At 38.9% G+C, this 12882-nt stretch overlaps 1 protein-coding gene across 6 annotated transcripts in view; it reads right to left on the bottom strand.

Moving 5' to 3' along the window:
- Positions 1–12882, bottom strand: part of ARHGAP6 (Rho GTPase activating protein 6) — a 336756-nt gene that overhangs the window by 24793 nt on the left and 299081 nt on the right. For all 6 annotated transcript variants that reach the window (XM_055702111.1, XM_027798654.2, XM_055702112.1 and 3 more), the window contains 3 exons: positions 9280–9536; positions 4395–4590; positions 1159–1214 (listed from right to left, as the gene is read on the bottom strand). In XM_055702111.1, the coding sequence (XP_055558086.1) occupies positions 1159–1214; positions 4395–4590; positions 9280–9536 (509 nt within the window). The remainder of the gene's footprint in view (positions 1–1158; positions 1215–4394; positions 4591–9279; positions 9537–12882) is intronic.

The raw sequence follows: 12882 nt of genomic DNA, 5'->3' as shown, positions 1-12882 counted from the left end.
TCATTAATGTTTGAAGTGAGGCTTCATTTACAAGTAAATGATACAAGCCCTCTGCTTTTTCCCCAGAGGTGTGATGCAATTGTACTCGCCCCTGAATGACAATGTATGTTTTGACATTGAAGCTTGTAATGCAAATGACAGGCAACTTACTTTTCAATACTTTAGTTCAGTGTCGATCTAACAACTGCCTCTGCAGAACATGAATGATTTTAGTTTTGTGTTATGCCAGCCACTCAGCAATAGAAACTGCTAGAGAATAAACTACAAATCAGTAGGCTACACGGTCCTACCAGCCAGAATCGAGTCAGTTTAGCCATCCAAGGTAACCTTCCAGAGTGCCAAATGTTATGCTGTGCAGTTTTTGCAACAAAGAACTATTACTCCTGGGATCAGATGCAGTCAAGCTTTCTTTTGCTTTCTTCTATTTGATCTTTTTGGTCTTACACTTCCTGGCAGGGGTGTTTTCCTGTAACTTTTCATCCCCTCCCTAAGCAACATGCAACCATTAGCTGCTCTCTACTGCTCTAGCTCAACATGTATTCCCAACTTCTGGGAATAACAATGCAATATCTAGGGTTGAAGAAATACCCACTTCTGACTTTGTCTCTGGAACCTAACTGTACACCATGTTTACTTTTTCAACATTTGGCTGAGATGGGTCTGCTCTGACCTTCAAGTTTAACGGGTAAAAGAAAGGTGATATTTTGGAGCAACAATATGAGGGTCAAAGAGATTGTTCTGTACTTGCATATTTTCTCATACTGTGAATTTTCCAAAAAAGATTTACAGTTTGGGTTTACTTTGGGAGCTTCAGCTGTTTCTGAGATAAAACTAGCAGCCAAGGTTTTTTTTTCCCTACAGTGCAACCTTTGGAAAATTTCATTGCTGTAGTCTATTTGGATCTCCAACCCTGTGCTGCTTCTCCAGAGCAAAACATACAGAGACTGTTAAACTGCTGAGAACCTGACAAGAATTTCACCAGATGTAAAAGATGGCTGGAAATGGCCTGTTGTGAGCCACGAAAAAAACAATAAAGTCACTGACCCAGAAAGCCTGAATTTCACCAGGTGACGGATGGGGAGGAAATCACTTAACAGAAAGGAATCAAGTTTGTTTGTATCATAGCTGATGAAGGAAAAGTGTATCCATATCACTCACCTGTCTTACTCTCTTTTTTGAGCTTCCAACTCTGAATATTCCTACTGTCTGGAGACCTGCAAGTATAGCACATCAGATAACTGTTTTGTTTCATTTCCTGCTGAAAATTACATTAAACCAAAGCAATTTGGGCTAAATGTGTACTTAAAAGAATAAAAAACTCACAGTGTATTTCTCTACAAGCTCGTACTTACCATGCTGAGGCAAAACTCAGTTGTCTTGGATTAAGAAGACATCCACTGCAGTTTTTAAGAATCTCACATCACCTAACCTGCAAAATGGCATCTCAGTGACATTTCTTGTGATGCCATTTTGGTAGTGCCATGGCTACTCCATGAGGGACAGAGGTATGCAGAGAGGGAGGCACTGCTCAGCGTTTGGAGGTGACATTTTCAGGAGTGACATCAAAGGAAACAGGCAATAAAATAACTAAATACTTGGGCACTAAGCTGTGTCTTTGGATACAGGAAGCAGCTGCTGTTTGGGGTTACCTGCTGGCTCTGTAGTGCCTGTCAAGACAAAGCTGAGAGTTTCCTTCAAAGATGTAAGTAGAGAACTCCGGCAGATTATGAGGGGGAAGAACTCTACCTGGGAGTTGTGTGCAGTTTATAGGGTAGGAAGAGCTATTATATAGAGAGAAAGCTATAAAGAAGTAGTGTTGTACTTCAGGTAAAGTGCAGGAGGTGTGCATCTTGTGTCGTTTAGACTTGAAGTGATTTGGAAATGGGTGTTGCCTGTTGTTCCATAAAGAAACAGCTCAAAGCTTCCTCGAGCCCTGTAGATACTATATACTACGATACAGAATATCAAACAAACAATAACGTAGTTGTTGAATGGGTGAACTTTGCTGAGTAACAGAAACTGAAAAATTTGAGTGTAAATACCACCTTAGAAGTGATGTGGTCTTTAGCAATGAGAATGTTGAATGGAAATCTTAGCGACTTAAACCAGCTGTGTACATAACATCATTTTACAGTTATACATTTTTTTTGCAAAAAAGATTAAATTATCTATTAGCTTTGACAAGTTTACGGTCTAACAAAAGTTACTCTGCAACATTCATTTTCTCTACTGACGTACAGGAGATACAACCTTGCAAAACAAATGCATTTTAACAGCCATGAAGCTACATTTCCTTGCTAGAGATGCATAGCTTTGCAGCAGTTTCAAATTTTTATCAGAGAAATTCTGATAGGATGCTGCCTTTTAGTTTTTAGTCTTAACACAACACCTTGCTTCAAATATTCTCCTGTCTTTGGTTAACAGAAAATTACACTGATGTAAAAACATTTAGTAAACTCGGGAACATTGGCAGGGAATCATCTGAGATGGAGATACTCATATTGGCCAAAAACTGGAGACTGGTTACCAGCTCCCGCCCAAACATACAGGATTTGTTTTACACTGCGGGTCTGCAGGAAGTAAGCCTTAACAACTCTGGTACATGACCTCACGGAAAACGGAAGGTGAACAAGGCCAGGGTCTTTTATGGTTAAAAACAATCATTTTTTGTCATATAATGTTCAAAGTGATCATTTATAGTATTTGTGAAAAATCCCTAGGTGATTTGCTGCTGAAACATTGGCCTAAAGGACTTATGCATACAGGCAAGTATTTTCAGTATCAGAAGCTTGGTCCATCACATAGTCTGGAATGATGTTGCTACAGGACTGTTGCTAGAAGAGAAAGTCATCTACTATTCCTAAAGCCAATGAGCAGACAGAAGTGTCTATCTTCTGCAATCTTTAAATTTCTCGTCAACCAATCCCAATGACTGTTTTGTGTATGGTGGATGAAACTGAAAAATGAAGAATATCAATTATTTGCCCCAAATTATCTCAGATTATTGTGTCATGGGGTACTACAGCGCACTCTTAGAAAATCCACAAAAAATATCATTTTTTTTTAAAAGGAAACTTTACTGTGAAGCAAATATTTTAGTAAAGAATGTTGTATAGAAAAGAAGTTTTGTTATAACAGTGGGTTAAGTGGATTAAAAAATTTATCAGAGATGATCAAGTGACATAAAATCACAGCATTCAAAGGATATTAGCTGGACGGCTTTTTTGGCTGACTCAGACACTTTTATGTTACCTAAACTCAGCTACCCTTGCTTAAAGGGACAGAAGTCATTCATCTCAAACTTAATCGTCCCCGCACTTATTTGTCAGCCATGGTATCTAATATCTGTAAAAGGCTAACAATGACTCTCTTCCACAACTTGTCTTTATATATGTGTAAACAACATGGTTTTCAATTATGTGTTGTAAAAGCGTAGCATTGTTGTTTAAATAGCAGTCCCTCATCTGCAAAAGCCTTTCATTCAGAGTCAGTAAATGATTTTTTTTCTGGTCAAATTACGTATAAAATGCATCATTGGGTGTTGCAGTCACCATTACTTAATGGTTTGTTTATTATCAGGCCAAGTGATAATTCTGTCTTGCTGTGGCCAAGTTATTTCAATTCTCATTAAAAAGCTTTGTAAGACTAACCTACATTGGGAGAGATGTTGAACAGATACCTTGATTAACTATTGTTTCTGTATTACAGAAAGCTGGTAGGAGGCTTGTGTCTGGACGATCATGAAGACATGAGGGGAACATTGGCAGGAGCTTATAATTCCCTTTGGACAGAGCAGGCTTGAGCCTAAGGCTGGTCAGAAGGACTCAAGCCAGGGACAAACTGAGTAGCCAGCCTCCAAGCCTTGTAATGAACAGGAAAAAGCTTCTTGGAGCTTAATATAATTTCACACAGGATTTTTTTTCTTTCTCTGAGCCTCTACCTTGAAACGCTGTTTCTAGTTGAGTCTTGCACTGTAGTATAAATAGGTAAGTTAGCTCTTATACCTTAAGATTCACTGGTGGCAAAGAATGACTCCAGCCTGACTGGCACATTTCAGAATTTAATTCTCGAGGTATGAGTAAACCTGTGCCAAGAGCTGTTCCTGCAAAGCTGAGCACTCCAGTATGAGATGAACCATCTCCAAGAAATGTCCCTTCCTCCACGCTGCATGGGCCAGTTTGCAACCTTGTAGAACAGATCCTTACTTTGGGAAGATATATATGTAATTATTTGTGAGACAGTATCTTCAGCAAGAGGCAAAATAGGAGGAAAAGTGTCTGACTTTCAAAGATGTCCTTGCAATTGGAAGTATATGCTTGCTTCTCAAAATACACATTTATTTATATTATAGTAAAAATATATCTGCCACTCCTGGGAAAACGAAATATTCTTACCATGCTTTTCCAAGTGCTGGCAGCAACTATCGACAAGCCGGGGAACCTGCCTGTAAATAGGGTTCAGGCTTAGTTTCTTATCTCTTGCCTTTTCTTTCTTGCTCTGGGCTTCTGCTGGCAAAGAGAGCTGGAGAGCCTCCAACAATCGTGACTGATTGTCATCAAGATCTGTGATAGAGTCCACAGACATTGCGCCCTGTAAAATACACACACATGAACAATCAGTATGGCTGGAGAAACTGAAACACTGCAGGACCTTATCTAACAAGACTTTTGCCTACCTTTATTTTAAACAAACTAATAGAAAAATACAATCTGCTACACAGTTTTTATGAATTAATGAAGTTATAACACCAGTGTAATGGATGGGAAAATCACAATGGTACCAATGCTATTATTACCATGCTACAAGGAATACAAATTAGATACTGAAAAACCTAAACGCTTTCCGCTCACTCAGCATACACTTTTATTGTTCTAGGCCTGCACATACTGCAGGACAAGGATGAATCATGGTCTTTCTGTGCACCTCAGCAATATACTACTTATGTGTACAGGGATACATACACATTTTAACCCTGATTCCCTACTTCTCCTGTAGCTTAGGACACTGCATCAGTGAAATGATGCAAATAGGTTTTCAGCCATACAACACATACAGTTCACTAACAACATGAATACATACAACTACATTATCGCAGAACTCACAGAACAAAGACACAGCAGAGGGATAATATTTTTTAGATAATTCTACGTTATGTATCAATATTTAAAAATAATTAAAATCCCAATGAAAGTTTGAAAACTATGTTTGGGTTACAGCAAGGCACAGAAGTTCAAGCAGCCTACAAAAGATAAAGCAGTAAAAGCAGTAGGAGGTTTATGGCATGCTTCAATGTTCACACTTGAAAAGTAAGATATTTTTTTTTCAAACCACAAGACTACCATCACTTCAAAATGACCATTTCCCTCAATTGTTATTTAAATTTACCAAGTAAAAACATTTTAGGGGGCATCTAGGCTTACAAGTTTTTCAAAAGAAAAACACTGGGTTAAATTTTCTTGCCAAAATGAAGGATACATTTTACCATAACATAAAATGTACTGTACAGGGATCCAGCATGTCATCCTAAGAAATACTGAAGAAAATGTAAATTCTCATTCAAAACTTTGCTGACAACTCTAATTTCTTAAAAGCACAATGTTCTGCTGACGGGCACTTCATAGACTGCTGGTGAGATCTCTATGTCTACTAAATGAAAACTGTACAACTGTGAAGGAATTTCAAGCTCTAGAAGTATTTTCTTCATCAGCCTAGACAAATGAACTTCACAAATGTTTCCAATTCATACACAACTCATACAAAGTCCACTGAGATTTCAACTGAATTTAAAAATTTTTAGTTTACAATAAAAGCATCTAACTTATCAGGTATGGTTCTGTTTCTTATAAGTCATGGAAGACATAAATAAAACATACTGAAGTTTTTAAAATTTTTTTGGACCCACATCTCTAAAAAATTACTTGACCCTTTAGAATGCAACTTTGACCTTGATTTCTGATGTCTCTCAGAAGTACGTTTGCTTGATTCTCTTTACCATTTCCTGACAAAAGGAAACAAAAAACCCCACCCAAACCAAGTAAGAATCTCTGGCTATGATCCATGTGTGTCAAATTCCAACTGAACAATTTTTTTCTATTTTGTTTTTAGACTTTGGAGTTTCAGACATTAAAATTAGCTGACCGACACTGGAAATCCTAACACCATCCTCACCGCTCAGCAACTACGCAGTTTCTGTATGACAGGTGCCCTCCTTTAGAGCCTGCCTTTACTGGTCCTTCCCTGGCTGCAAAGCATCCTCTCCTCATGAATCATTATTATCACAAAGTCACTTAAGTCGGATTCAGATCCCTAAAATAGATGTAAATACAGTGAGTTCATCATTATCCTTGGGCATTGTATCAAAGTTGTGGATTAACTGGTGCACTGAGCTGGCTTTAGGAAGAGTGACCTTGAGTTCTGTGGATAAAGTACAGAACTGCTTGTCAATACCAAGGCCAGCTCTGGTTTTAAATTTTTACGTGCACAGGAAAACCCTACCTACATACTCCATGGATCCAGCTCAAGCTCAGCCAGACCCGTATGATGGTTGAGGAACAATGCAGATCATGCACATTGCTGCCCTCTACTCCAGGACTATTAACACAGACACAGTGCTACTTGGACTACAACATCCAGAAAGAGAAGAAAAATCAAGTTCCATCCACTAGGTGTTACCTTTACACATAACTGATACCAGTCTCTGCTCCACCATGACAAGCTCAAAATCTAAATTAACTGGGCAAGTCTTAAAATAAGTACACAGAAACATGAAGGAATGTGGAGATTAAAGAGGAGATGAAAAAAGCAAAAAGAAAACCAATACCAGAGGACAGTGTGGAAAAAAGGTCAGGTGCAGCTTTTCTTCACTTTCTAAGGCTCATAGAAGACTTTTTCTCTTTTGAAAAGATGAGCAATATTACAGAGTATGTATGGGGTCAAATACTATCCATGGCAGATCCATTGTCACTCCATACTTTATGCTACTTGAGCAATAAAGCAGTATGACTGAGCTTCTGATACTGGAATAAATTCTGGCTGCACATTTTGTATTTTTATATATGTGTATATATATAATAATACATTAACAGAGAGCCAGAATATGCTCTATAATAAGCATACAGAAAGTGCCTTGCTGGATGACCAGGGTCTCAACTCCCAACTGCTTGTCAAAAAATCCTACACAGAAAATACAGCAACAGTGATTACTATCTAGCTCTTGGAGAAGAAATAACCACAGCACTCCTACCATGAGCTCTGCAGCCAGCATTATCTTATATCCCTTACTGAAAGCCTCAGCTGAGTGTTAGAAGACTCAGTGGAATACAGAAAAGCAAGTGACAGAGCTGCAAGTAACGTGAATGGTACAGTGGTAAACAATCCCTCTAATTTAAGTTTAAGAGGACTGCACTCTAGGTGTCCGTGCAGCATTTGTGTGAGAACAGGTTGTATCAGTTGCATGTACTAATGAATCGCTTTTATTTTTTTTAAGCATTTGCCTTGATATAATCAAAAATAATCAGTACAACACTGCCCACAAGACAAAAGATAAGTGCAAGGCTTCCTTAGCGTCCCCTAAAAAACCTCAAGGCAATAGAGGAAGTACACTGATAAGCCTAAGTATAAAGGCCAAAGACAGACAAGATATGGAACATGAGCTGCTATTAATGTTAAATAATTGACAATTCATTAAGTACATTACTGAATAACAGGTTAATTTCCAAGAGGAAATGCCAGCTCCCTCCACGTCACACTGCCCACCTTAGTTTACTCTTAGCTCTCTGCAGGTGAAGCATGCACTACTGCATGAGTGGCTATGGACTAAAGCCTCAGTTTCAACACCCTGAAAGCTGCAACCCTCGCATTAACAAAAAACCAAACCAAACAAGCAAAACACCCACAGGCTTCACACATGCATTATCCTTCCCTCATATGAAAACAGGTTCTGAAGCCAATGGGTGTATATGGTGAATTTCTATTTTTTGTCACTGCCTATGCAAATTCTGGAAGAAGTCAGTGGGTTTCCCTTCACACTTACATTCAAGCATACTTTGCACTTTTGTGTGAACGCAACTGCCTGTTTGCATGGTCTGGACAGGCCAATAGATGTGGATTACGCGTACATAAGAATGCAAACATATTCAAAGTATCATGCCCTCAGCTATTTGTAGACACTTCAAGCTTCAGCTGACAGCTAGAGAGAAAGAAGGCAGGTCATGGGACTCTTCAATCTTCTCTTAATTTGCAATTTATTCCAGTTCTACCCTTCTTAACACCCTGGTGTGAAGAGCCCTACATAGCATTTCTCTGAAGCAGGTTTTATCCTAGGAATGAAAGAAGGTGAGGATCCTAAGAAACTGTTTTATGTCCTAGCATCTGTTCTTCTACCCCAAATTCTTTCTCAGATCACTTAACAGGGGTTTTTATTGGAAGTATTTTATTATACATTTTTTCTCCCTCCACTGCAAGCGAAATTAAAAAGCAGTAATTCCAGAACCTCTACCCCATGTAACAACAACAACAACAAAAAAAACCAACCCAAAAAATCTAATACTGTTACTAGTTGCAGTACTGGAAAACCAGACAGCTCAGAGCATAAAATCTATTTACAAAGAATAGAACCATGCAAAGAAATGGTCTACCAGGTACCTATTTTACATGCAGGATTAACTTGCAGCTCAAACCACTGCACTGGGTTCTGCTGCCAAAGGTCTCTTCATAGCCTGTGTGTAGAAATATCTTTCAAAGAGCCTCGTAAAAATTTACTCTTACTTACCACCAAGAACATGATCAGAATTAGACCGTGGGGATTTTTATTAATATTAGGATAAGGAATAATAGTTAAGATTTATTTCTAAATTTGTGGAGCTACATTAACAGAAGCATACATATATATATCAATCACACAGGTTTAGTCTTCCCCAGCCGAAAAAAAAATAGGTTGAAGGTGGATGGAATTTGTTAAATCTAAAAGAACTAGACAGAAGGAGGTAGCCAAAGGGAGTGAACAGGAAGATTTCTAAATAATCTCTCTGCCACTTTGCAATCTGGAACAGACTTGAACATTCCATGTGATCTTTTCCCATCAGCATCAGAGAAAGATTTCCACTACAGTTAGAATCTTCTGGGACTCATCAGGCTGGCTTCCACCTGAACAAAACCATTACTGTTTGAACATGACAGAAGAAATACTCCACAATCCACAGATAGATCAGGGTTTTTATCTGCTCCAGCTAGACCCTCCAGACCTACGGGCACGCACCACATTGTGATGGGTCTACTTACACGCCTCCTTGCTCGTGGCGCTGGCTCAGGTGTGTTCGGAGAAGTGGACTCGTTCGGCGTTTCTGAGGTTGAGCTAAGAGATGAGTTACTGCTTGAAAGTTCTTTGTTCTGCCTTTTAGTTCCGAACGGCAAGAGGAAGGCCACAAAATCTGAAACATCTTTTTGCTCTTCTCTCTGAGAATCTTGCTTGAGCTTGTAGGCCCGGTCATTAGCAATCACTTGGGACAAGGGCATTCCAAAAGCCTGGGGAATAAATTCTGCCACGACGACAACAAAAAATAACATTTACTGAAGGTCTGGTATTTATTTAGTACAGAAAGAATTAAGTTTTAAGCTGTTAAAAAGAAAACCAATCTGAAGTCCCTTTAAATACATAATAATTCCAGTGAGGTACTAGACTGCATAATAATAATGAAAACAATAATAATAATAACAACAACAGCAGCAGCAGCAGCATTCAAACAATAAAATAATAGTGGACATGTGCCAGGTAATAGTAGCCCCATAGTATCTGAAGACTGTTTCCAGTTGGATCATGCAAGGTACACCACACAGAACCTTGGAAAATCACTTGGGAGCAGACCTAATTAAGATCTTAACTTCCACTGAAAGCAACTGGAAGTCAGACACCTTTGGCTACATCCAGATGGCAAAGGGCCATCCAAGGCTCTGGTAACCTCACACTGAGACTGGGGAGCCAAACTGGCCTGTGCCACAGCTCGTTCGTGCCTCAGACCCCTTCACCAGGTTTCTTTCTCACAAGTGCTGCAGGGCACCCGAGTCAAGGGGCACATGCACATGCATGGTCTCATTACAGGTCAGGAGGGTAAGTATGCACCTACCTGTACAGGGAGCTTGTAAGTGTATCCACTATTCAGACTAAGCCTTCAAGCAGATGGTTTTAAATATATACAAGAACTATACTGCTTTAACATACTGTAAGATTAAACCAGTTTAATAGTGGTGTATCAGTACAAAGGGTCTTTGTAACAGCACAAAGATATACAGGGACACGTAGAAATACAGAAAAATACAGGTTTCTCTTAAATAATAAAAAAAGCATAATCCCATCCCATATCAATATAACTGTAATGTACAAAACCAGCATATACTTCAGATCTCAAAGTAAAATGCTCAAATATTTTACAAAACAGAAAAATGCTCTGCAGGGAATCAGCTAAAACAACTAACATTGAAATTCTCATCATTAAGTTTCATATCTAGACCTATCTGAGATTAGTAGAATGAAAACCACTGGACCAGACTGCTAACTAGAATTCTTTTGTACCCAAATGGAATGAAAAAATAGCTATTGACTTTGTTCATCCTGGTGAAAATGGATTTTTTTTTTTTTTTTTAAAGTATGAAAAAAGGAAAAACAGCAAAGGCAAACAATAAAATCCTTGTATACTACTTTGCTACAACCGACTAAATGATTAAAGTCCAAAGTTCCTCCCGGGACTTAAGGTCTGACTATGTCTTTGATGACACTTCCAAATTTTATCTAGGCTTGCATTATCATTAAGATTAAATTAAGGCAATGCAGAGTATATTTTATGAATCTTGAATGAGGACACTACTAGCCCACCATACTAAAGAGATAAAGGCCTGTTGTTCTGATTTGGTGAGAAATATTACTGCTCTTTAGAAGTATAAAATGTTAAGACATGAACTAACTTTGGTGGCCAGGCAAAACTAAACCAGGAAGCAGAGCCTCACAACTTATCAAGAAATCTGGAGATGACCTGTGAGTACAATGACATCTAAACCCACCTGCATTAAATTTAGGACAAGAAAGAACATCATCACATGAGTATCAAGCAACGCAAGGACTGCCCGTTCCAGGAGTCCAGAGTTAGATCGATCCCTCCTGTACCCAGCAGAGTGTGCTTATAAAATGATGAGAGTATTAGTATTGACATTTTTTACTATTCTGAATTATCGTCTCAATGAATATTTAAGATCACAGACTTGAAACACACATATGCAACATGTCTCCACTTCTGGCTGTCTAACCGGGTACTTTGATGTACTCCAGCACCCCTATTCATCTGTCCTTCCACAACATTTCCTGAGAACAGCCACTAACACAAATCCTGAACATAAAATATTTCTCTGGTGTTGATTTACACCCATTCACGCTTCAAATTGGTATATGACAGCAGTATGTAGCTCAGTGATGCCCAACAACATGCTGATGCCATTGATCCTACAGCACACTAGGATCAGCTGGGACAAGATCAGCAGGAGATAAGATCTCATCACTGTTTCATTAAAGTAATTTCATTAAAATGACCTTCTCCCTGACTGTGTTATGTAAAAGCTGGTATTCTGAGGTAGGTGTTGCTCCTGCTTGAAAATTCCAAGGTGTGGTTTGCCAAGTTTTTAATTGCTTCTGTTCAGCATGCCCGTAGAGCAGGGTAAGGACACCAAGCCTCTACTCTAGGCTGCTTTGCTGTACGCCTCCTTCTCAGAGGACATGAACCACTTCCCCGATTTCTCAATGTCTGGCAGACATGGAGAGCTGGATGAAAAACAACTGGCTGATTTTCAGATTAAATACAGATGGAAGTGATGCTGGCTGGCAGTAGTAATTACTTTAAAGAATTGGCAAAACCAGTAACTTTTTGCTCGTTTGTTGAAATTAAAAGAATTGGTTGCATCTTCCGCATACTGGCTACAGTCTCAAGTTGCCAGTACTCAGTTGAGTACACAACTCAAGCTGTGTGTGTGTGTGTATGCATGCGCACCGTGGGTGGTGGTGGTGAGCATGTTCTGCCCACCACTCTTCAGAAGTATTCAATCCCAACAGTCTTCCCGTTGGACAGGTAATGTCATGCCCGTTACAGTGAATGCCAGCCCTTTCAACATTTCAGATTCATTAAAAAAAAAAAAAAAAAGAAAGGTTGTAGTCATGCAAAGTATTTAGCAATCCATTGATGGGGAAGAAAGGGCACTGACTCAGATGTAAGATGTCTAGGTTTGAGGCTCTGGTCTCACGATCAAAGTAAAAGTACCAACTTCCTATTTACTGCTGTAGGCTGGGGATCATCACTGTCGGAGATGTATGTATTTGTATGAAAAAATGTTCCTTAAAGCAGGGGCTCAAACTTTGGTCTGTATATATATACCATATATAAAATATATATTCTAAGTGAGTGCCAAAGCTACTAAGTTAGTTTCTCTCTGTAAATTCAACAAAGATTTGATCACTTAGTCAATTAGGAGAGTGGGCAACTTAGAAATTTTGCAGAAAGCACCATGTAAAAATGTGAAACAACATGGCAGACTCGTCAATCAGCTTGGAAACACAGACTCATATACCTAGCCAGGCAGCACATAAGGACTTGACTTTTGATCCATTCTGGCTTTTTAGTGTTTACTGGCGAATGAGACAATTTGCTATTCTGCAGAAATGCGTAACTTCTCTTACCAGAAAGTCTATCTTGCAGCTGAGATAAGTTCCTTAAAATTTTAATCAAAAGTGGTATGTTCCTAAGAAATCTTTCTGTGGTGGTAAATCAGCATTTTCTAATAAAAAGCAGCATGTCACAGAAAAACTCCCCGCCAGAACAAATAAGAGTTTTAGTGATCAGAAATTCT

Source organism: Falco cherrug, chromosome 2, assembly GCF_023634085.1.
Source record: "Falco cherrug isolate bFalChe1 chromosome 2, bFalChe1.pri, whole genome shotgun sequence".
Lineage (NCBI taxonomy): Eukaryota > Metazoa > Chordata > Aves > Falconiformes > Falconidae > Falco > Falco cherrug.
This window is presented reverse-complemented; position numbering and strand designations above follow the sequence as displayed.